Source organism: Rhipicephalus sanguineus, chromosome 7, assembly GCF_013339695.2.
Source record: "Rhipicephalus sanguineus isolate Rsan-2018 chromosome 7, BIME_Rsan_1.4, whole genome shotgun sequence".
Classification (NCBI taxonomy): Eukaryota; Metazoa; Arthropoda; class Arachnida; order Ixodida; family Ixodidae; genus Rhipicephalus; species Rhipicephalus sanguineus.
In genome coordinates, this window is record NC_051182.1 from 56,707,227 (window position 1) to 56,728,955 (window position 21,729).

The 21,729-nt window shown below is 47.5% G+C and overlaps 1 protein-coding gene across 1 annotated transcript in view; it reads right to left on the reverse strand.

The window, feature by feature from the left end:
* LOC119398705 (fatty acid synthase-like) overlaps positions 1 to 21,729 on the reverse strand; it is a 108,995-nt gene that overhangs the window by 73,941 nt on the left and 13,325 nt on the right. The window contains exons 4-8 of the mRNA XM_037665529.2: positions 18,649 to 18,950; positions 14,139 to 14,525; positions 9,772 to 9,961; positions 3,937 to 4,166; positions 1,246 to 1,449 (exon numbers count right to left, since the gene is read on the reverse strand). Coding sequence (XP_037521457.2) covers positions 1,246 to 1,449; positions 3,937 to 4,166; positions 9,772 to 9,961; positions 14,139 to 14,525; positions 18,649 to 18,950 — 1,313 coding nt within the window. The remainder of the gene's footprint in view (positions 1 to 1,245; positions 1,450 to 3,936; positions 4,167 to 9,771; positions 9,962 to 14,138; positions 14,526 to 18,648; positions 18,951 to 21,729) is intronic.

Here is a 21,729-nt window from a genome sequence, read left to right on the forward strand (position 1 = left end):
TGACCCGGTAGGCACGTCGCCTGCAAAAACGGAGTGAGTCTTCGCGACATAGCCATGGTTGCTAGCCAGACCTATGCGCAACTCTGCTATCCAAAGGTAACATATACAGTAACTCTAACGCAGCGCTCCTCTATCGTCTTTCGACGACATTTGCAGCGAAGCACGCAGATACGCGGCCAATTTTTTTTCCTGTTGTTTTCGTCGCCCGTACACTGTGGTCAAAGCAGTAAAGGTAAGGTAGTTTCTTCTAGCAGTTTTTTAACAGCAAAGCTATTTAAGTTTTCTGTAACTTGTGCTCCATCGTAAATGTGCTCCGTCATAATAATCATTAACCAGCACGTGCTCTCTTCATTCTCTTTACCGTGAAGCTGATTAAGCTATCGGTAACTTGTGCTCCGTCTTACAAAACTCCTGAGGTGGGTATGCTACAGAGGAATTGGGCAAGCCCCGCGTACAGCAGGTGGGAGTGTCAAACGTAAACGAACACGTGAAAAAGGGAGAGAGAAAGAAAGAGCTAGAAAGAAAGAGTAAGGGATAAATAGAGTGAAAGAACGGGGATAAAAGGGAGAGAAATATAAAAAGAACGAGAAAAAGAAAGAAAGAGTGAGGAATAAATAAGTAAAAAGAAACAGGCAGAGAAAAGATATACAAAAAGAAGAAGGTGAGAAAGATAAAGAAACAACGGGAAACACAGAAGGCCGTCCAGGTCCGCTCTTGTTTTCAGGTTTGACACCACTAGTGCGAATCTGTCATAATTGTTTCAACCACATTTAGTGTGCCGACGTATGCCTTTGTCTTTTCGTGCTTGATAGCCCCTGCACCAACATTCTTACAGCTTCTTGTAATGTTCCTTCCCCTCTGATTTCTTGTCCGCTAATATTCATGGATTTTGCGTCTCTGCGCGAGCCCGTTCATAATTACGCTGCTCATGGCAAAACCTGTTTTGCACTTTCATTGCTATTCTTTGTAGTTGCGGTTGCATCGAACCACTATATTAAATACGCCTACGTGCAGTGATATTGAAAGCGGCAGTATTGACGGTGTATTGAAATAAAATAAATAACTACATAAACAAATAAATAGCCATTGATCGGTCTTTGCCATAACTGTTTGTCCCGCCTTATTGCTGCTTGCTCGTGATTATTTCTCATTTATCAGACCATTCAAGTCGGTTGTGGCCCTTTCAACCCAAACGTTTACACTTTTTCTGTTCGAAATGTCAGTGCTGTCTGGCTGGACACCTACCTGCAGGAGACAGTGGGGTGCAATCTCTACCAGAATGGCATCACGTGGCACGTGCTGGAGAGCCTCTCGAAAGATCACGGGTGAGAGGAAGTTGTTGGTCTGGTACTCGGCCGAGCAAAACTGCCCAAACGGTTCACACCAGCGGCTTTCTGGCACAGACGAGCTGATCCAGCGCTCGCTACGCCGCTTAGGTTCCGGAATCACCTGGATGGGCGTGTGCGTGGGCGATGGCGCATGAAAGCAGCGGTCAACGAAAACCCAGGTCTTGACATTTATGTGAACATTTGATTGCATTGCTGAAGACAATAGCAGTTAGGGATAGGTACATACAAAGCTAACACATACAACGTTGAACAACTGATCTGATGTTTTACTTCAGCAAGTTCTTTCCGTTAGTTTCAGCAGGAAAGTCTTAGTTCCTTAGGTAATTTTAAAAAATGCTTTCAATGAAATGCGCCCAGACTGTCTATATGAACTGCTGCCAGGAGGAAATGCTTTTGTTATAAGAAATTGGTAATCAGAATATCCACGTAATGCTTTATGAGCATATGTGACTCGCACTGAGACCTGTAAGCTGCGATAGGTTTAATCATATGGCCTCCGTATACGAGCACAAGGTATCCCTGTCAAAAAATGTCATATGACACGTATGACACATATCCAATAATCTCGTGTGATCATACGAGAACACATATGATTCATATGTGTTCATACGAGATTATTGGGTACGAGGCATATGTGTCATATGAGAATTTTCGATAGGGATCCTTGGTACAAACTCATGTTGGGGTGTCGTCGCCATAATATATGATAACATCGGTGTTTTAGAGACTAAATCTTACTCGTTTTAAGCAACGACAAAGGCTGAAATTATGACAGATTCCTGGTCACCGATTAGAGAGTTGGTACTGGGCACAAGAAATTGAGGTTAAGAAAATACTCAACGCAAAATCCCCTTTGGAAGTGGCGTGAATGATGCGTAAGAGTATAGTGGCAAGTTTTGAGCCCAAAGGCTGAACCACACGTACGCTGCCCGAGCGCGCGCTCCGGAGGCTGCGCATGCGCAGCCGGAGCAAGCGCGTCAGAACATGCCGAGTACGCGAACATTCCCCACGCTCTGATGTCGGCCTTGAAACCACGCGCGTAGTAAGCGCTTGGAGCCTTGCAAATACTCAACTACGACATGGATTTACTCATTCACCAGCCCAGCCGACGTGTAGCCGCCAGTTCAGGTTGCTTTTTCTTGTCTCTGCACGCTAGTTTTACGAGGGGGTACACAAAACTAACCAGACTGGCGCTGCGCTAGGCGTACCATAGTACACCATCCTCCTACTAAGCGAGCATCGTGCCCCACTTTTCGAGTTGATTGCATCCAGAGCATTCCTCCAGGAAGTTTTTCTCTGGGCAGAATAAGTTTGTTTTTGTGGAAGCAGTTTTCGAGCGCTTGGCGTTTTTTTTTTTTTCTTTTCGTGATTGTTGATTGAAGAACAGCGGGCGGCTGTGAAATTTTGTTTTGTGCTGCGCCAAAATACTCAGCAACTACTGTGATATTAAGCACTGTTTACAAGGACGCTGCGATGGGAAAAACGTGAGGGTATGAGTCATTTCGTCTGTTTGAAAACTGGGCAAATGTCGCTTCCTGAGAAACCTCGCTCTGGACGTTCGTCGATTCACGAGCGGACGAAAATATCAAAGAACTCTGCGCACTTGTGCTCGACCACCGACGAGGGAGCACTAAAGAGTTGAATAAGTTTTCTTGTATAGCTTGAAGCTCGGTTGAGCGAAATTTAAAAGAAATTTGGGGATGAGAGGGGTCGTTCAGAAATTTGTGTCTAGAATGTCGACGAACGAGCAATGGTATGGCCGAGTGAAAACAGGCCGTGCATTCAAGGAACAGCTCGAAAGCGACCAAGACTTTCGTTTGAAGGTCGATGCTAGTGACCAGTCATTGCGCTATTCTTACCACCCACGAAACAAACATTTCAGATCCGCGCACAGTTCACTCAAAGCGACAATTACAAAAAATGGCGAGCGCGCGAAACTGCTTTCACAAAAAAAAGTTACTGTACCAAGAGAAAAGCTTCCTGTGAGAATTCACCTGATGCAACGAACTCGAAAGGTGTGGCACGATGCTCGCCCAGCGGGAGAATCACGTACTACGGTAACTCTGCCCATCGGAGCGTCAGTCGGTTGCCTTTGGGTACCCCCTCGTACATCTCTACATTCAAGTAGGCTTACAAAAAATATACGTACTCAAACACAATTTATGGATATTTAGTCATACTCAAGCTCGGCATAAGATCGATTGGCTCGTTGGCGCACGACCCGTCGTGCACGTAATAGCGATGTGCTTTGCACTCAAGTACGCGCTCATGTTTGTCTGGCCGTGCGGGAAGTGCTACGTCGTGCTATGTGCCGTCGTCCGGCAAAAGCTTGACCGGCGGAGAGTGTTCAAGTCTATATTCCGCATTTTAAAGCTTCATAAGCGCCTCAATACGAAGCGACACCTGCCAACATCTGCCCGCATTTAGTCAGCGCGCGTAACATTTGGGTGGAAACCGCCACACCTCGCGAGACGCGCCTGGGCAACGCGCGCTTAGAAGCGTACGTGTGGTTAGGCTTTAAACTATGGTACATGCCGGAACGTGTGTGCTAAATACGGTTATGGCCACTTTCGTGCAGACAGCCTACCTTGCCAAGGGCATTACGAAGCGCTGGTGCGACGCTGTGGACGTGCTTGCAGTGAAAGGGGACGCCTAGACTTCCCACTTCTCGAGCGAAGATGTTCTGAGATGTCAGCTGAGCAACTACCTTGGCCACTGCTTCTGCGGGGCCGGATATGGTCACGGAGTCGTCGGCGTTGTGACATGCAGGGTACACGTCATCGGGACAGCGGTGCGCAGCTTCTTCCCAGCTAAGCCCTGAAAAAAACATGGCTGATACCCCTTTCATAGGAATCGGTATAACACGAAAGTGAAACATGACTTTGCAGGGGTAGTTGAGCGTTTATTGTGCATTGTTTTGCCACAAGGGCGAAGGAATCAATGCTATAGCAGCAAATTGTAATGTCACGTGAAGAACGCCAAGCAGCTGGAAACTTGCAGCGGGCTCTAAAGCAGAAAGGACGAACGAAAAGAACATACACAGGCCGAGCGCGAACCAACAACTGTCACAATTGTTACTTCTTTGCGTGTGAGCAGCGCACTCCTTTCGGAAACGCGGCCATTGCAGAGATCGAAGTGACCTTCGTGCTCTCCGTAACGTGAACGGAAACTTGCGGTGAAAGGTCAAGACGTACAAACCGCCCCCATCACGAGCACGAGACATCCCCTGTAGAAGCGCGGTCACATCGCGACGCGCGGGGCGACGACCTTTAATGCGCGCCTTGCGCGCGCTCCTCGCGCGATCTCGATAGCGATGACAAGAACTCGCTGAAGCCACCGAGCTCTGAATAACTCGAACGGTAAATTGTGTATATAAATAGCTTGCCGTTAGTAAGCTGAGGAACGTACGCTCTGTGGCTGAATGGTTTCGCGCTGCGGAGCGAGAGGTCGTAGGTTCGACTCCCGGCAACGGAACTTTTTCTTCTAGTTTTTTTCTTTGCCATCTGCTACTATATATTTTACGACGTCATATCCGTGACTGAAATACGTCAGTGGAGCCGTGGTGGACCCCGGCATAAAACACTTTCGTGTTAAAATAGGGCCCTTCCAACTGTTTGCGAACAGAAAAGACCAGGGAATCTAGGAAAGTCATAGTAAAAAACAGCGCGAAAACACAAGGACGAGACAGATGAAACAGGACTAGCGCTGTTTCATATGTGTCCTCCTTGTGTTTTTGCGCTGCTTTTTACTATGAATGTGTGCCAACGAGCTCAAGTCCGCACGCTTATCAATCTAGGAAAGCGTTTGGACGGCGGGGCGTCGCGCGTGTGTTTGGCTGCACTCGCGTCATCGTCATCGGTGGCACTGGCTCTTTGGCACGTAGTACAGGCGCCCGACCCATGGCGAGTCCAAAGAGCAAATGAATACGTCTCTGGCGCAATCTCTTACGTCACGACACAACGGACAAACGCGATTGGTTGACGAGATGTATTGGAGATAGACTATGGCATGTTACTGAAGACGGCTACGTCAATTGCAGCGCGTGCACTAGCATGGACGGGCTCACGTGGCTGGCAGGGTGAGCTAAATCATGTATCCATGAAGCAAAACGTAATGTACGGTGAAAAGCGCAGTGTAATGTATGCTTTTTACGATCCTAATTTCGAAAACGCCGCCAACCCGGCGTTCCATACGACGTCACGAGATGGCGCGACATTTCTGTGTGTATTAAAGTGTGTATTAGTCTGTATTAGGGTGCCTCGAAGTCAGTGCCGTCTCCCCCGCGAGCAGGGTAGGGCCAACCTTTGTCCAGGTCATCGCCATATTGGGCCGAAGTCGTTGACGCGGACCAAGCGCGGACGCTGCCTGTTCTTAGGGTGACGTGCAAACAAGATGGCAGACACGCATGTGAATCTGCAGAAATAATAGGCTTTAATATAAACAACGAACTCAGAAATTATATTCAAGGCGTCTGCCATATAGCGCGCGCATGCGCGCTCCGACACAACATCCCGGTTCTGCTGTCGAGTGTTGCCACCCTAAATCTTGTCTACATGAGTACTATTTGATCCTAGCACTGGTGAGCTTCGCTGCAAAACGACAATACAATCTTACGAGTGCGACTATCGCGCCGCCGCTTCTTGCAGAGACTGAGTGTAGATCAAGATCATGCACTGTAAGCGCGTGATTGTGCGCGTGCGCATTTCCATGATTACCCACCTAAATTGTGAACGAGTAAAATCAGATTCCGATAATCACAATCGCTACTGATATGGGAATGTGTTGGAGAACTGCAGCGGGGATATGAAAAATGTGTCTTCGAAATAAAAGCGTACAGCATTTTCTCCGGAAACTACAGTGAATTCACCGACACCCCTTGCGAATGCATTCTTTCCTGCAACTTCTTTAGATGCATTGTGTCTGTATTGAAATTTCTCAGTCTATTCTAGGAATATTACGTGACGGAGATGAGGGAGTTTAATAGTAGCAAGGAATTAAGATACCTTTAAATATAAGCCATAAAGGAAATCTAAGCAAAAGTACGCGCTGCACGTGCCATTATTTCGTAAACATTTCACCCAAATATCGTTGAATTGTTAATGCCAGCAGCGATACCGGCGAGGCCCTTCTAATGCTTGACGCTATTTCGACAAACAATTTTTTTCGACCGCAAGTATGCTGCAGGCCGAGCCGCGGACCACATCACCCGGGAGGACACTTCGACACCTGGCGCGCCAAGAGAAATCCTCGAATTTCAAAGACTGGGTAGGCGAACGAAAGCTGCACCTCATCCTAACCTAAACAGGAGACAAGCACGGGACTGGCGTCGCCTCCAAACAAACACGTACCCACATTTACACAGGTTACACAGAATGTACCCTCACAGATACAGCAACAAATGCCCGTGGTGCGATGCAACACCGACATTGGAGCACATAACATATCAGTGTACACAACGTCCGGAGGCTGCCATCTCGCCTCTGCGTAACAACGATTCCCTGAATTGGTCGTGGGAGGCGCGGCTCGCGGAACTGGAAATGGGAAGCCAACTAGCGACCCTTGACCAGGCCCGGCGAGCCGCTGTAGCCAGTGGGGCCCTGGAAGAGGGGCACCACCCAACCTAACCACTCCAAGGCATGACACAAATAAATGTTTCTTGTTCTTCTACAGCAAAAGCTGCTATGAGATCACAACAACGGCCTTTTTTGGCGCCGTAGTTGTCCGCCGCCGCCGCCGCCGCCACCGGTGTCCGTAACCGCTATCGCGCCAAATAAGTAAAAATAAACTAGATAAGAAAAGATATGAGGATGGAATGGGGTTCGAACGTGGGACATCTGCGTGGACGCCTAATATTCTACCACAGAACCATGGCTTTTTTTTTTCTTTATTGCCTCACACAAAAGGAGTTACAAGCAGCGCCATGGCACTGTGGGGTTTACGATTAGTGTTGCAAATATCACAGAGCCATGGCGGTGCTTGAAACTGCTTTGCAAAAAGACGCTATACAGGCTTCATGTCGGGAAGGAACCACATTAAGATATGTAATATAACGTGGTGGAAGAGTAAAATAACAACTGGGCGTCACAAAACACGAATTCTGTAACCGGGCGTCATGCAATGCGAATTGCGCAACGAGTGGGTTGTTGAATGCTTCCAGCCCGTTACAAAGGACTCTGCCATAATTCTTCAACTGCATCAGCCACAACATCAACAAAGTGTACATAATGCCTTACAGGTGTTTAGCGTGCAGCACGGTTCTCCGCGGAATTACAAAAAATGGCGTAGTGGCTGTTTCCTTACTTCAGATAAATTATAATGATTTATAGCGTAGTGGGTTCCTCGCAAGTTCACTTGTACTGATTGCCGAGCAAGCCCATAAGGCCCCCATGATCCATTTCCTCGGGGTCTCAATAAAGTTCCTCCCCCCTCTGTTTCTACCGTTAACGTATGTTATACAGCATTGTGCGAGAGTGAAATAACGACCGGGCTTTACACAATGCGAATTACGGAACTAGCGGGTCGTTTAAAGCTGCCAACCCATTACAAAGGGCTCAGCCATAATTCTTCATCGTCGTCAGCCGTCGCATCAACAAAACAGAGAAAATAGGCATAAAAGAAAGGCGGGGAGGTTAACCAAGGCTGCGCCCGGTAGGCTACCCTGCACTGGGGGGGGGGGGGGGGGGGGGGGAAGGAAAGTTAGAGAGGAGAGAAAAGTCACTCTTTCAGCCGACGTAACAGTTCCGCGTTTGACATCACAAACGGAGACTCAGTCCAGTATCCCTGAGAAAACGCAAGAGAACTTTCGTTGCCTTTCGGAACTGTGATGGGCAGCCCCATGGTCCCAATATATTCTCGACAGTGAAAGCGCTTCCACCCAGTTGATTTAGTGCAGTGCTGAGGTGAAGCCTCTCGTTTGTGCATGTCGTGCATTAACGCAAAAGGATAAAAAAAAGTGCACATAATGTCTTGCAGATGGGTAGCTGGTACCTCGGCTTTCCGCAGAATGAAGAGTAATGTTTTAGTAGGTGCTTCCCAACTTCACCAAACAGTGATTTATGGCGTAGTGGGTACGTTGCTTGTGTATTTGTATTAGTAGCCCCAAGATAGTTTACAACGGGCTCTAGAAATGCCGCTCTTCCAGCTTTCGCTGGGATTGTGCTGCGCTTTCCACGCAGGCCTGGCGTTTTTTTTTTTTGTGTAGGCATCTGGGTCTGCAGTGTATCAGCATGAAAGGGCAATGAACATTACCCGAGCCCTCTGACTTCGGTTATATCGCTGTTTGTGAAACAACTTGTGAATCGTGTGCCTTTCATCCGAAGAACATTTCCTGCGACGTCGAGAAATCACTGCCTCGTTTTGTTCACGCACATGGCTGGTCTTTCTATCTCCTTCAATAGAGCCGCTGCGAGGCTGGCTTAACTTTTCAAGCTCAACGAGAGCTTCCGGCTCGTGGTGCGTGTTATTTCCCAGAACGTTACTGTAGACAAAGGAAGCACTCCGCAACTACAAGGTGATGAATTCCATACTGTGTCGTGATGCGCGAATCGTCATTTGTGCTGGCACTCACAGCTTTCAACGAGAATCGTGAGGATGCCGCCATAGGCGGGCGCAGGGTTCTCTACCAGGAAGGGGGGGCGGGGAAGTCTCACTGCAGACGCCCCACCCACCCCCCCCTCCTCGTTTGTCGAGTCCGAGAAAATCAAAACAAAACAAGCTCCACTATGGGTGCAATAATGAAAATGAAGCGATGGCGCGCTTCTCACAAAGGCCTGCCATAGACCCCGGCATTCTGTGGGTATAGGTAAAAAGGAAATTGTTCGTTGAATGCGCCACCAAGGATCCCCGGTCGCTATTATTGTGAAGAACCATGCATAGCCATAGCTCTGCGCGTTAAAATATGACATGAAAGGTTCGACTGAGTGAAGGCAAGGAGCCGGATTGGCGACCCCCTTCAGATGTTTACGGGGGCGACCGTCCCCCCTGTCCCCCTAGTGCGCACGCATATGGATGCAGCCTGTATGCCATCCCGTTGAAAGGAAAAGGTCTGTACTTTCCAATGTGCAAAATTTGCTAGATATGCCGGGTAGTTAGCACATCAACATAGAATCATGGATGACCTTGAGGGAGGCCGCAGCATAGGTTCCAAATGAGTGCTCCTCCATTGGCAGCATACTTAAGTGTTAAGCCGTGCGGCGTAATTACTAAGTCCGATATAGTGAAGCGATTGACGACGGACGCATGAACGGAGGTGCAGAAACGGCATGGAAGGGAACGTAGGACACAGATATATTACACGGGAGACCACTGCCGCCTAGTTAAGGTAACTTTCTTTGTTTAGCAAATCTTGTTAGAAAGCTACAATGTTATTCTTTCTTGTGTAGTGTGAACGCAGATGAAAGTGCCAAGAAAACGTGCGACTTGCCGACAGCGGCCATGGCTCCTTTCGGTAGTTTTCCCTGCTCGATGCAGCGACCACGCCAGTAAGCGCACAGTACGGTTTGCTCGGCTGTCAGGCAGCCATCAGCGTAGGCGCAAGCCATCTCCCCAGTCGAATGACCAACGATGCCGTCTGGGCGGACGCCCACTGCGTGCAGCATGTCGACGAGGGCTACCTACAGGCAACAAAGCCGAACCGCACTTCAGAAATGACTACTGGAAGCGACTTGTACGACCCGATGCGAATAGCCCCAGAATACATGAGTCCATACTAATCTAGCAATAACCGCCACAGTATTCTAGTGGTTATGGTGCTCGGCTGCTGACCCGAAGGTCGCCGGATCCAACCCCAACGGCATTTGCGATGAAGGCAAGATGCTTGAGGCCCGTGTACTTAGATCTACGTGGACGTTAAAGAACCCTAGGTGGGCGAAATTTCTGCAGTCCATCCCTACGGCGTTCTTCATCACACCGTAGCAGTGGCACACCGGGCCCGTGCCCCGCCCCCATCCACCGATTTTTTCGCATGGGATACAGAGCACAAAATGACACTCGACCCCACTTTTCTGCCCGGACCCCATGTAGGATCAAGGAGGTGCCCCCCTCTGAAAAAAATTTCTGCCTACGCCACTGCATCGTAGTTTCGAGACGTTAAATTATTTCTAATCTTGGCGGTATCATATTCGTTGCCCAGGAAATTCGCATTTATTTTTCGCCATCCGCTAATGTATACGGTTCATGGGACAATGGGGTGCACATAAACCACGTAGCCAAAAAAGTTATTCCTGCTAGTTGGCATGGTTCCGTGATAAAAAACAGGCTGCGCTGAAGTGCAAAGACCAATAGACGCGCCATCACAAGCCCTCAGTCGCAGCTAGTTTATTGACCTTTATTAGCCAGTATTCGAAGAACGCCTGTCTATACCCTGCTGAGTCACAGGAGTACATATGTAATGCTTATCACGTTGTCACAATAGCGAATAGCAGACACTGCAACCACAATTCGCGTTACCCGACATGAAGCTTCTGTAAGGTCTTCTTCCAAAGCTGTTTGAAGCACTGGCTTGGCTCTGTATTAGAACACTTGACCGGTATCAAGAAAGCCTGGGTTCGACTCCGGTTCAAAGCGTGAATTCTACATTTAGGTGCGAAGCACCTTAGGAGCTTGGATTGTCGGCGTGTAATGTCGTCACGGTGTGTCATGTATAGTCGCGGTCCATAATAAAACGGGTATGCGCCACAAAAATTGGGAAATCCCACTACTCGTCACCGGTCCCCTAAGAATGAAGACAACAGTTAGCTCAACAAATAGCCGACGACGCTAGCGGAGCTCAAATACCCTTCCCTACATGCCGTGGGGACCTGAATCCGGACTTGTAGGGAAGAAGGAGGAGAAAAAGAAGCAAAATAAGAAGAAAAAGAAGGCGGGGAAAAAAAAGAGGAAGCACCTTAGCGTAAGCTGCATTCCGACGCGGTTTTTTGACAGCGTTAGTGGAGCGAAAACACCCTTCTCTACATGCCCGGTTTCAGGCTTGGCATCACTAGCGTCACTAGTGCATCAAAGAAATCTCTCAAAACACTGCATGCTTCGCACCGTCCCAGGTCTCATGTTACTGGAGCTGAAACACCCTTGCCTACACGCTGCGCACGTCCCCAATTTTCCGCTTCCATCGGGATATTTCGCTCATCGACAATGATATTCTGCGACACGGGCTCCTGAACGCTGCTGACCCTGGTATATTACGGGTATATTGCTGACCCTGGTATCCTTGCTGACCCTGGTATGGAATGTATTACATCACCTGAGGCGCATATCCTCATACAACAGGCCATGGTATGCGGGTCTGTGCCACACGTTACTGGTGGAAAGGGTTTCATGGGATGAACAAGAGCACCAAGAGATAGATAGATAGATAGATAGATAGATAGATAGATAGATAGATAGATAGATAGATAGATAGATAGATAGATAGATAGATAGATAGATAGATAGATAGATAGATAGATAGATAGATAGATAGATAGATAGATAGATAGATAGATAGATAGATAGATAGATAGATAGATAGATAGATAGTAAGAAACGGTGAAATTGCCATTAGTTCGATAAGAAATGCTTCGCATTTCAAAATATGCGGCTAAGGGATCTTGCAACAAGCACAAAAGCGTCACATCTGCATCTGATCGCAGAAACTGTTACAAGTTTCCCTTCTTTCTAAGAACAATAGATGAATGCAATATCCATGCCTCATAAATCAAATTTGCGTGACTCAATGAAGTGGTTCATTCGATTTCAATCCTGTACGTTTCCCTCAACAAAAGGTTTTAGTTAGCTCTTTTGGTCCCAACATACTCTTTCATTGTGCAGGTAAGAGCACCTGAGCTCTTAACGATTTGTATACGCCGCAACGCTTCATTCAGCTGCAGTGTTATGCGGGAGTGGCGCGCTTTCCCTGCTTGCCGGACGTCCGTACGCCATCTGGTTATCAAGTGGTCGTCCTGGAGGCAGGATAGGCGTAATTTGCTGCGCACCTTCCAAAGCCGCATAGATTTCGATGCGCATTCCAGATACCGGAACTTTATCACATAGAGTTGATAGATCCATCTGCCATCGCTTGCAGTCATGCTTTCCAAGCTTGACCTTCAGAACGAACAGCAATGGCACGTGGTCGCTGAGCTCGCGTTGTTCAGGTGCCAATGAAATCACATCGCATCCCTCTTGACTTGCAATGACTTCTACCGGGATATATAGACCCTGCCAATCTTGCTCTGAACCGTACCACTATCCTAATTTGCTGTACGTTTTCTGCCACACTGAATAGTGGTATATATCTCTAGAATAACAAAGAGCTGAGCTAGTTGGTAAGTATTCCTTCTAAAAAGACAGGGCATGCAAACACGGACACAAAAAAGAAGCCAAGACAGCACAAACGCCGACTAACAACTGTTAGTCGTTGTTAGTCGGCGTTTGTGGGGTCATGACTTCTTTCTCGAGTCCATGTTTGCGCGCCCTGTTTTTTTAGATGGTATATATTTTTGTCATCATCTGTCTGTGCTCATTGTAGTCTGTAGTATCGAATAAATAGAGAAGTAGTTCAAAAATATGGCTGAACTCTCCATCATAGAAACCGGTATAGCACGAAAGTGAATCGTGTCCTCACAGAAGTAGTTGATTGTTTATAGTGCATTCATATACGAGAGCTTCTACAATGTTCATTGTTTTTTGGCAGATATAGCACCGCTTGATGTGGACGCACCCACACTGACGCCTGGTGTTACATCTTCGTACCGGCGACTAGCGCCCATGATCACGATTTAAGCCTTGCGGTAGCTGAAGTTGTCAGGATATACCTAGACATCGCATATGGTGACTCCCGCGCAAAGATGGCATCAATAAGCACATAATAAATACTGATACTGGATATGCAATGCTTCAAAGCGTTGTGAAACCCGAAGGGAAACGCGGCGAGCGTCGTTTCTTCCCTCTAGCCTGGCCGTTAATTCTCAGAGGGCGAGCGAGGAACGTGGTTCAACAGCCAGGCGAGCGTCGGAGAGCCATTTTTCGATATGGATGGATGATATGAGCGAGGCTTGGGCTAAAGCCGCCACCTCGCGGTGTGTTAGAGCCTGCAGAAAATTACACTTCTATAGGAAACGCGCCGAATCCGACGGTCGCAGCAACGGCGCGTTGCCGGAGCTAATTGCGGAGGCGACAAAGTTTTTTTTTTTTTGAACCTGGTGGCCCCCATCACCGCCCCTTTATAATCGGGACGCTCACAGCATCCATCCATCCATCCATCCATACATACATCGAATAGCACTGTGAGAGGCAAGTGTGAAACATAAAAGACGCGTTCATGTAGCCTCCGTTATGTGTTTGGCGGTAGCTCAGTGGGCTCAACGCCCGCCAGCCATCGTCGCGGACCGAGTGGTCGTGGGTTAGACTCCTGCCAACGGAACTTTTTCTTATAGTTTGTTTTCTTTGCCATCTAATGACATTCATTTTGCTAACGTATTTCCGTGACGGAAACACGTCATAAAAGTCTTGGTGGACACCGGCATAAAACACTTTCGTGTTAAAAACTGGTCCCTCAATCTATACCCCTTGTTTTGTTCTTAACATTTTGATGCACGTGTGGGTTTTTCACCTAATGGTTCACTGATGTTAGTCTGCCGGTATCCCTTACGTTATTATCACAGTGCCGCGTACGTAATGCGATCACTGATTTTCTTACACAAGGAGGGTTAAAGCTTTTCTCAAGCTGCTGGTCACGGAAAAAACGTTTTCCGCAGCCTCCTTGTTCTTTTCGATGGGTATAGAAAGCTACCGTACTTTTCGTGCGTAAAAATTCACCTGAATTGCAACTATGGACACCAGAGTTGAAACGACATTGTCATTGCAAGGGCCTTCGGTGGTCAGAATGTCGAGCAGGTGGACGCCGAATGGCTGGAGAAGCTCGTGTGACTTCTGTATAGAACGAGCAAACGCGTCGAAGTGCATCATCTGCCGCGCCATGCCGTTCCACTGGCAGCCCATGCCGGCGAAGACGAACCATAGGGGCCTCTTCTGGATGGGAGCCTGCTTGACGACCTTTACGACCGCCTTCTCTGGCTGATGAACGGGAATCATCGCAAAGCCACGCCACGGGAACCTGTTGACACTGGGCTGACCAACCCGATTGAGGAGAGCGTACGCGGAATCCGGGTATGGTCCATCAGCTTCCATCCGGTCCAGGGTTGCCTGCGAATGTGTACAAATTATTGTAGGCCGGAAGCCCACGCACAGATGTGTCGCTTTTTTAAAGCACTGTGTGGGTCCGCGCTGTAAACAAATTGTGACAAAAAGTAATGCAAGCAGGAAAGTTAACGAGGGCTCAGTCCGGTTGGCTACCCTGCACTGGGAGAAAAGTGACGGGGACGCAGAAATCACGCACAGTAAATGAACAGGTTAAAGTCAATGGAAATCGTAACGCTCATAGATAATTGCTATAAAACCAAAAGTCATGCATCCAACTAATCATATTGTGATTTCATCTCAGGCAAAGTTCATGTTTCTCCAGCGTAAAGGTGACAGTTTAATGACAGGCAAATTTTATTTTGTTGAAGGCACCGCCAACAAGGTATGCCGAAATAAATAAAGAAGCTTTTTCGAATGCACAACGTCACAGTTCAATGGAGTGATGCACTGAGGAGGAAGGCGACGTTTCTCCGGGCAATAATTACGAAAGGTACACGCAGAGATTTGCCCGTGCATATCTGTACGAAGGCAAGGACTGCGGGGATGATGGTGACTATTATTTACCATGTTAACTCCGGTGCCTGCGGTTGAGTGATAGCGGGTTAGCATCTGCTTCAGCGTGAGTTGACCGCTGTGACTGAGTCGGTAGTGGTACTTATTAGAGAAGGTAGCGCAAAAATACGAAGGCACAAGCCAGGAACATATATACGGGTCTCGTGCTTGTCTCTTTGTATTTTTGCGCTACCTGCTCTAATATGCACTCTTACAAACTCGCCCAGATTTCCGTTCTGGTTCGAGAGTCCTGGTCGGCACGAGGAAATTAAGCACGAGCACAATGTCATCCGCAGTGGGCCCACCTCTGAAGTTCGCGAAATTTCTTTTGGCTGCTTTCTTTACGTACCTTCATGGACGTAAAGAGTGATCATTGCTTAACGCCATAGCATCGAGTTTTTTTGTAGTGTCATGTATCGTTTAATCTTGTAAGGTCATGCACAGTCAAGTATGGTTTGTTAAATCTTTTGCAATATAAGGTGGAGGGGACAGGAGTAACCACAAGTTCTGGTTTTGCAATGTCGCTTTAAATGCATACAATGTAGCTCAGACTTACTAGATGTAAGCCTAACATATGTCCACATACACTATACGGAATTATTCTGGGCCCTGTGGTGAGTCGTATGATTGTCGCTCACTCAGCGATTCCCTGGACCCACGTGCACCCTTTAGCCATATATAAGCCACTTTGAAAGAAGGCTTGCGCTACTACCCTTGCTGCACCAGGCTGGACAAAATCAGTAGAACGTTTAGACGATCCAGAACTTGCGTTATAAAATGCTTGCTATTGCATGTGGGCCATTTCGCATTAGTATATTTGGTGAACAAGGTGCGTAACTAGGAGTAAGGACGTACTGAGCAATCAGCAGAGCTAACATCAAGAAAACAGCACAGTAGGATACATGATAATGTTTTCAGGAGCAGACTGATTAAGGGGGCGTAGGATAGAAAAAAGTTTGGCTGAACGGAAGCGCCGATCTACGCTCAATTGGTCGTTATCACGGGAAAAAAATATGCAATATGGTTCATTGAAATACAGGTACCCTGCATATTTATTGAATAAAATAGCGCCCTTATAGCAATACCGGTCGCTGGTCATACTGCGACAACGTAACCATTAACCCAGAAATGAGATCATAAAGAACGACTAGCCACGATATTGTACTACGGTGCGCAACTTGAAAGTTCGCTCCGCCAAGCATATTTCCGGTTTAAAGACGCCCTTCATTTATGTCCTCCCTCCTGCTGACTGTAACTTAACGCGAGCTTTTCTGGTCATCTTTGCACTGTGGCTCTACATGGCACAAGAGCAATTAGGCTTTAGCAGTCATATTTGTTAGGTAGGGAGTGCGTTCGAAGTATCTACGCTCTGTGAATATGAGTTCCCTTGGGGATGGAAGTAGAGGATACCTCTGACTTCAAATTTCACCACTTATACAGAACAGATCATTATGGTGAAAGTAAAGCTTGAAACAGAGAGTTTGATTAAGAGATAACACCTCGAGGAACAGAGGAGCTAATGCCTGCAGATGCCGCTGATCGCACAACATATACACGTTGCAATTATCTAGTTACGAGAGTCATTCAAGTACTCATTGCTACGGCATCATAAGTTGATCAGCCATGGTTGTTTATAAGCTGTTGTGTGGCGCTGTGAAGCTCCGGGTTCCATTCTAGGCAAAGGAGACCGCGTTATGATTATGGTGAAGTGCAAGAACACCCGGGTACTTCTGATACATCAGTTACGGTAATGCACGCGCCCCTTCGCCTCACTTCCTCTCCGGCCGAAATCCTTCAAATCCCCACCCACGGGCTGTATTTATTCTACACATGTATGCTGCTGTAATAGGGGTGTGCGAGTATTCGAAAATTTGGAATAACGAATCGAACAGCGTTCTATTCGATTCGGTTCTCGAATCGAACAGTCCATATTCGAAATACCGAATATTTCTCGAAAAGTTTTCGAGTAATCAGCAACGACGAAAAATGCTCGAAGGAATGAGACGTGGGAACAGCGAGGAGTAAATTTTCTTGTTTTCATCATCGAATTACCCAGATGCAGGTAGCCTATGTACTTACGGCACTATCAACGGCATATTGATCACATGATGAAGGCGTTTTGCATGCTCCAGTGTCGCCGACACAACAGCGTCAGCAATCAACTATCTTCACTATGACATTCGTGATGAAGTTAACCCATGAAAACTGCTTAATATTTATCTAGCAGTTTTATTTAAAAACTGTAGTACCACTTAAATAGTGTAGTCACTGCTATATTTCATGCTGCAGTTACAAAATATTTCGAAGGCTCTAGATGTTGCTCAGTTCAATTAATTGCGGTAGTTTTGTTGGTTAAAAGTAATCATAACGTTCCTTTGTTAAAGCTTGTGAATATTTCTTTCAAATAAAATGTTGTGGAATTCTTGGGCTGTTTTCAAAATTGTGACCTTATCAGACTAGGGCGGCTTTGAACATTGTGGCCTAACTATTCGAAAACTATTGGAATAGTATTCGATTCGTATTCGTATTCGATTCGGTGTCATCACTATTCAATTCGTATTCGCTATTCGCACACCCTTATGCTGTAATCAACCTTGCGTATACAAAATTACAAGTTTTGATTTCAACAATGTTTTATCTTGGCTGCCTTCACCCCCCTCCCCCTCTCCAACCCAACCGCCCTGCAGTCTAGGTCGTCCCGCCCGAGAGAGAAAATGGGGGACAGGCTACGCCTCCAGTACCCTTTGATGTACGTGCATGGCCAGGAACCCCTGGGTGGTCAAAATTAACCCCTTCAGACACGCATTATGATTCACTGTCTGCAAATGCGCCAAATTCGCATGGCATGATTCTAAGGCACTCACTATTACATTCCAAGAAAGAAAACGAACGAATGTGTTGCTTTGTGTGAGTTTGCGTAATTGATGTTAATTCGCGTGTAACTAATTATCTAATTATTCTGAAATTAGTCAGCTTCAATGCTTGCATAAAAAGAATCAACTATTAGGCCCGAAAAGCATGCACACCTTTTTTTTGGTTGTATTCGTTTCGAGCGAGCGAAGCAAAAATTTCTCTTGACGTTGGTCCTTTGAACGCGGCACGTCGAACGATCGTCTAACACGGTAGTGCTTCCAGCAAAGTGATCCTCTGCAACAATGCGCAGGACAATGAAGTTAAATGACATGACCGCTACTTATCCAATCAGGAAGCGTGCACGAATGTGCACACTGAGTTTTAGGACATTTGAAGAAACACGCGGCGTGGGACGCGCCTCTGAAGTTCGTGTCCCCAAACGAGGACGCCGTGTCGCAAAGGGTTAATGAACAGTCCTCCATTACGGCATGACTCATAACAAAAGCTTGGTTTTGGCATTTACAACTCAAGGATTCTATTTTACTTTACGTGTCACATCCTACATTGCAACCGTACTGTACATGCATTGGCAAACGTCGACATAACTCTATGTCAACTAAGTCGTTCCTTAACATTCCTTCGCACACATATGTCACATGTTTGGGTGCAGCTGGTCTTATTCATGAGGCAAATATGGTCGTGTTAACGAACGTCTACTCACCGCGAGGGATCGCTCAGTCCTTCCGGCAAAAAGAATAAGCCTAGGCAGTTGAGGTTTCTCACGGGTAAGGTTGTCCACGTGCACTTCGGGTCCGGCCTCAAGGATCGCGTGAACGTTGGCGCCTCCGAAGCCGAACGAATTGATGCCTACGGGGCCACTCGGGAAGCGCATGTGCTTGTCAACGACGCGCATGCTTCCGTCTTGAAGGCGGGGTATCATCGGATTGGGCTCCTTGAAGTGCAGGTTGGCGGCGATCATGCTTGTCTCGAAGGTCAGTATAACCTTTGCCACGGAGGACACACCTAGAACAACAACAATTTTATGAGTGCCCTTTATCGCTTACCGGACATCTCTGATACTGCTGAGCACACCGGCAGACTTATGGCTATTTTTGCAAAAGCAACGCCTCAACAGGAAAGCTTGTTTCATGACGCTAAATAACAGAACATCATTGAAGACCTATGGGATTCTTGTTAAGCGCGAACATTGATGTCACAGAAATCTTCATTGTAATTGCCTAGAAGAGGAGTACAGAGCGTGGAATTCACAGCGTGGATTAGATCAGTAATTTGTTTATTATGATTAAAAACATTTTCAAGATTGAGATAATTCTTTAAGTTTGCGCTTCTTCTAAGTTTCTTCGGGAAAGTCGCGCCGCTTTTCTTAGGCTTCTTTTGAGATGATTATTTGCTTGTTAGCATCTGGCAACTCTGCAGGACTCACAGCAGCTTGTGTCGTGTTGTCCTCTCTTTGTCTCCGTCGTCAATGCGCGCTCTCCGGTAACGATGAGTCCATACCGACTCGCCCAGTTTTCTGCTTTGTTGGGGACTCACAAACATGACACCCACCCTAGACTCACCATTACCGCTGCTGACTAATGGAAGGCTAGGCCGCTCAGCAGTGACCCGGATATTCAGCTCTGGTCGTCTGAATTGCCGCGGACACCACTGGTATACAAGGACTGCCCACCGTGTAAAACACTGGGCGAGAGGGACCGCGTCTCGCTCCTCTGGCCGTCCTCGAACCCATCAGGGAATGAATAGGAGTTGTTTTTATCCCTCTCGAGTCACAAGAGAACTGCTGAATATCCGAATGATGTCATCGTTCTCGAAGCCTGTTTTAAACATAGGAGAATAGACTGTTGGGCGAGTTGGTAATGTTTATAAAACAATATCTGGGGTTTACCGTCGCAAAACCACGATATGATTATGAGGGACGCCGTAGTGGAGGGCTCTGGAAATTTCGACCACCGGTGGTTCTTTAACGTGCGCCTAAATCTAAGTACACGGGCCTCAAACTTTTTCACCTCCATCGAAATGCAGCCGACGTGGCCGGAATTCGATCCTGCGACCTTCGCGGAGTTGGTAATGTGCTGTAGCCTTCTTCGTCTCGTCCTACGTTGTTTCGCGCTATTTTCATTCACCTGTTTTATGCTAGGGGAAACTCGAAAGCCCTGTCACTCCACAGAAGCAGCTGAAGTAGCACATTTGCGGTAAGCAACATAAGGAAGCACAACCAGAAAAGGACATGTGCTAGGACGTCGGTCGTGTGTCACGCTGAACCTGAGCCAGCACCGCCTTCTTAGGTAAACTAGAACTAGCTTAATCCAGACAAAACAGCGCGAAGCTCAGCTCAGCTGACTAACCTGCGTATTCACAAACAGACCTCGACTCGAAGTTTGCCCTTCACTCAACCGAGCTGAACACAGCGGCACCGCTAAACTGAAAATGACGTGGCGGTTCTCAAGAAATGGTGCCGACCATCACGTGCACGGACTGATTATTTTTGCCGATTATTTTTGCCTCCACCTTGACTTTCTCGAGTCAAGGTGGAGAGCCGAGTGAAGGGACTTTGCATAATACAGGGGTAAACCTAACAAGCTCTAGAAAAATAGCTGGCCATTCGTGGCCTGTGTCGATCTGACTGGCTTCTCGCAACATCGCAGTCTGCAGCGCCGTAGTAGCTATCATTTTTGGACCTTGGCCGCAAAGATGAAGGGGGAAAGCCTACACAGCATGCGCTACTCGTAAGGACCCAGGTTCACGTATGGCGCCTCGCAGCGAGCCTTCCCACATTTCCCTTCACAACCTGCCGGGCGTCCTTTCGTATGACACTGATGCGCGAGTGTATAGTACTCTCGTTTTAAAGGGACACTAAAGAGAAAAGCTATTTTCCTGGTTATTACTAAATTACTCTTTCACGATACCGAAAACACCGCGCTTGCTGCGAAAAGACGCTTCATAAGCGAGAAAACAAGCAAAAATAAACTGCGGGTAGCGACGCCACCTTCAAGTTGCCGCACCAATCACCGTGACGTCACACATTTTGACGACGTCTACAAAGGCAACGTAGTTCCTAATCAGCAAAAACGAAGTACATCGTCTTCTGAGGGAGCCAGAGGCTTAACATACCATGTTTCAGGAAATTTCCTTGAGCAAATGCAGCCAGCATACGAAAAAGACACCCTGAAATCCGTGACGTCACCATCGGTGTTTTTGGTGGGAAATTTAGAAGTGATACTTTTGACACTGATTTTCTCATCTATTAATAAACCCATGACGGTGACATCATCGACACTGGAGTTTCCAGAGTATACGTTATCAGTTAAACTAGTTTATTTCCTTTAGCTTCCCTTTAATACCATAGTCTCGTTACAACTGTGCGGAACCCTCGATAATCAACCGATAACCGCCGTCGCCTTCGTCCACACTGGCGGTCATATGACCCAGCAGCGAGGGCTACTGCGCATGCCCCCGGATGCGGACATGCTTTATATCCGGGCACAGCGAGTGACCAGGGGGGAGTGGTCGGCGGACGTTCGCATAGAGGGCTTGTGTGCGCGGCGTGTGCTTCACCCGGGCCAGATATAAGGCACAAACACACTGGCGGCGTGGCGCTTTCCCGCGTGCCGCTCACCGCTCACGAGACGCCGCTTTTCTCTCTTTCTCACGTGGAGCGTCAACGTATCTCTCCCGCTGACCGAATCGCTCCCTGACCTATGCTCGCCGCTGCCGCGCAGGCAAACCACCAATAAGCGCCTCCATTTCCTTCTCGCACGGGCGTCGTCACAGCAACAGGGCA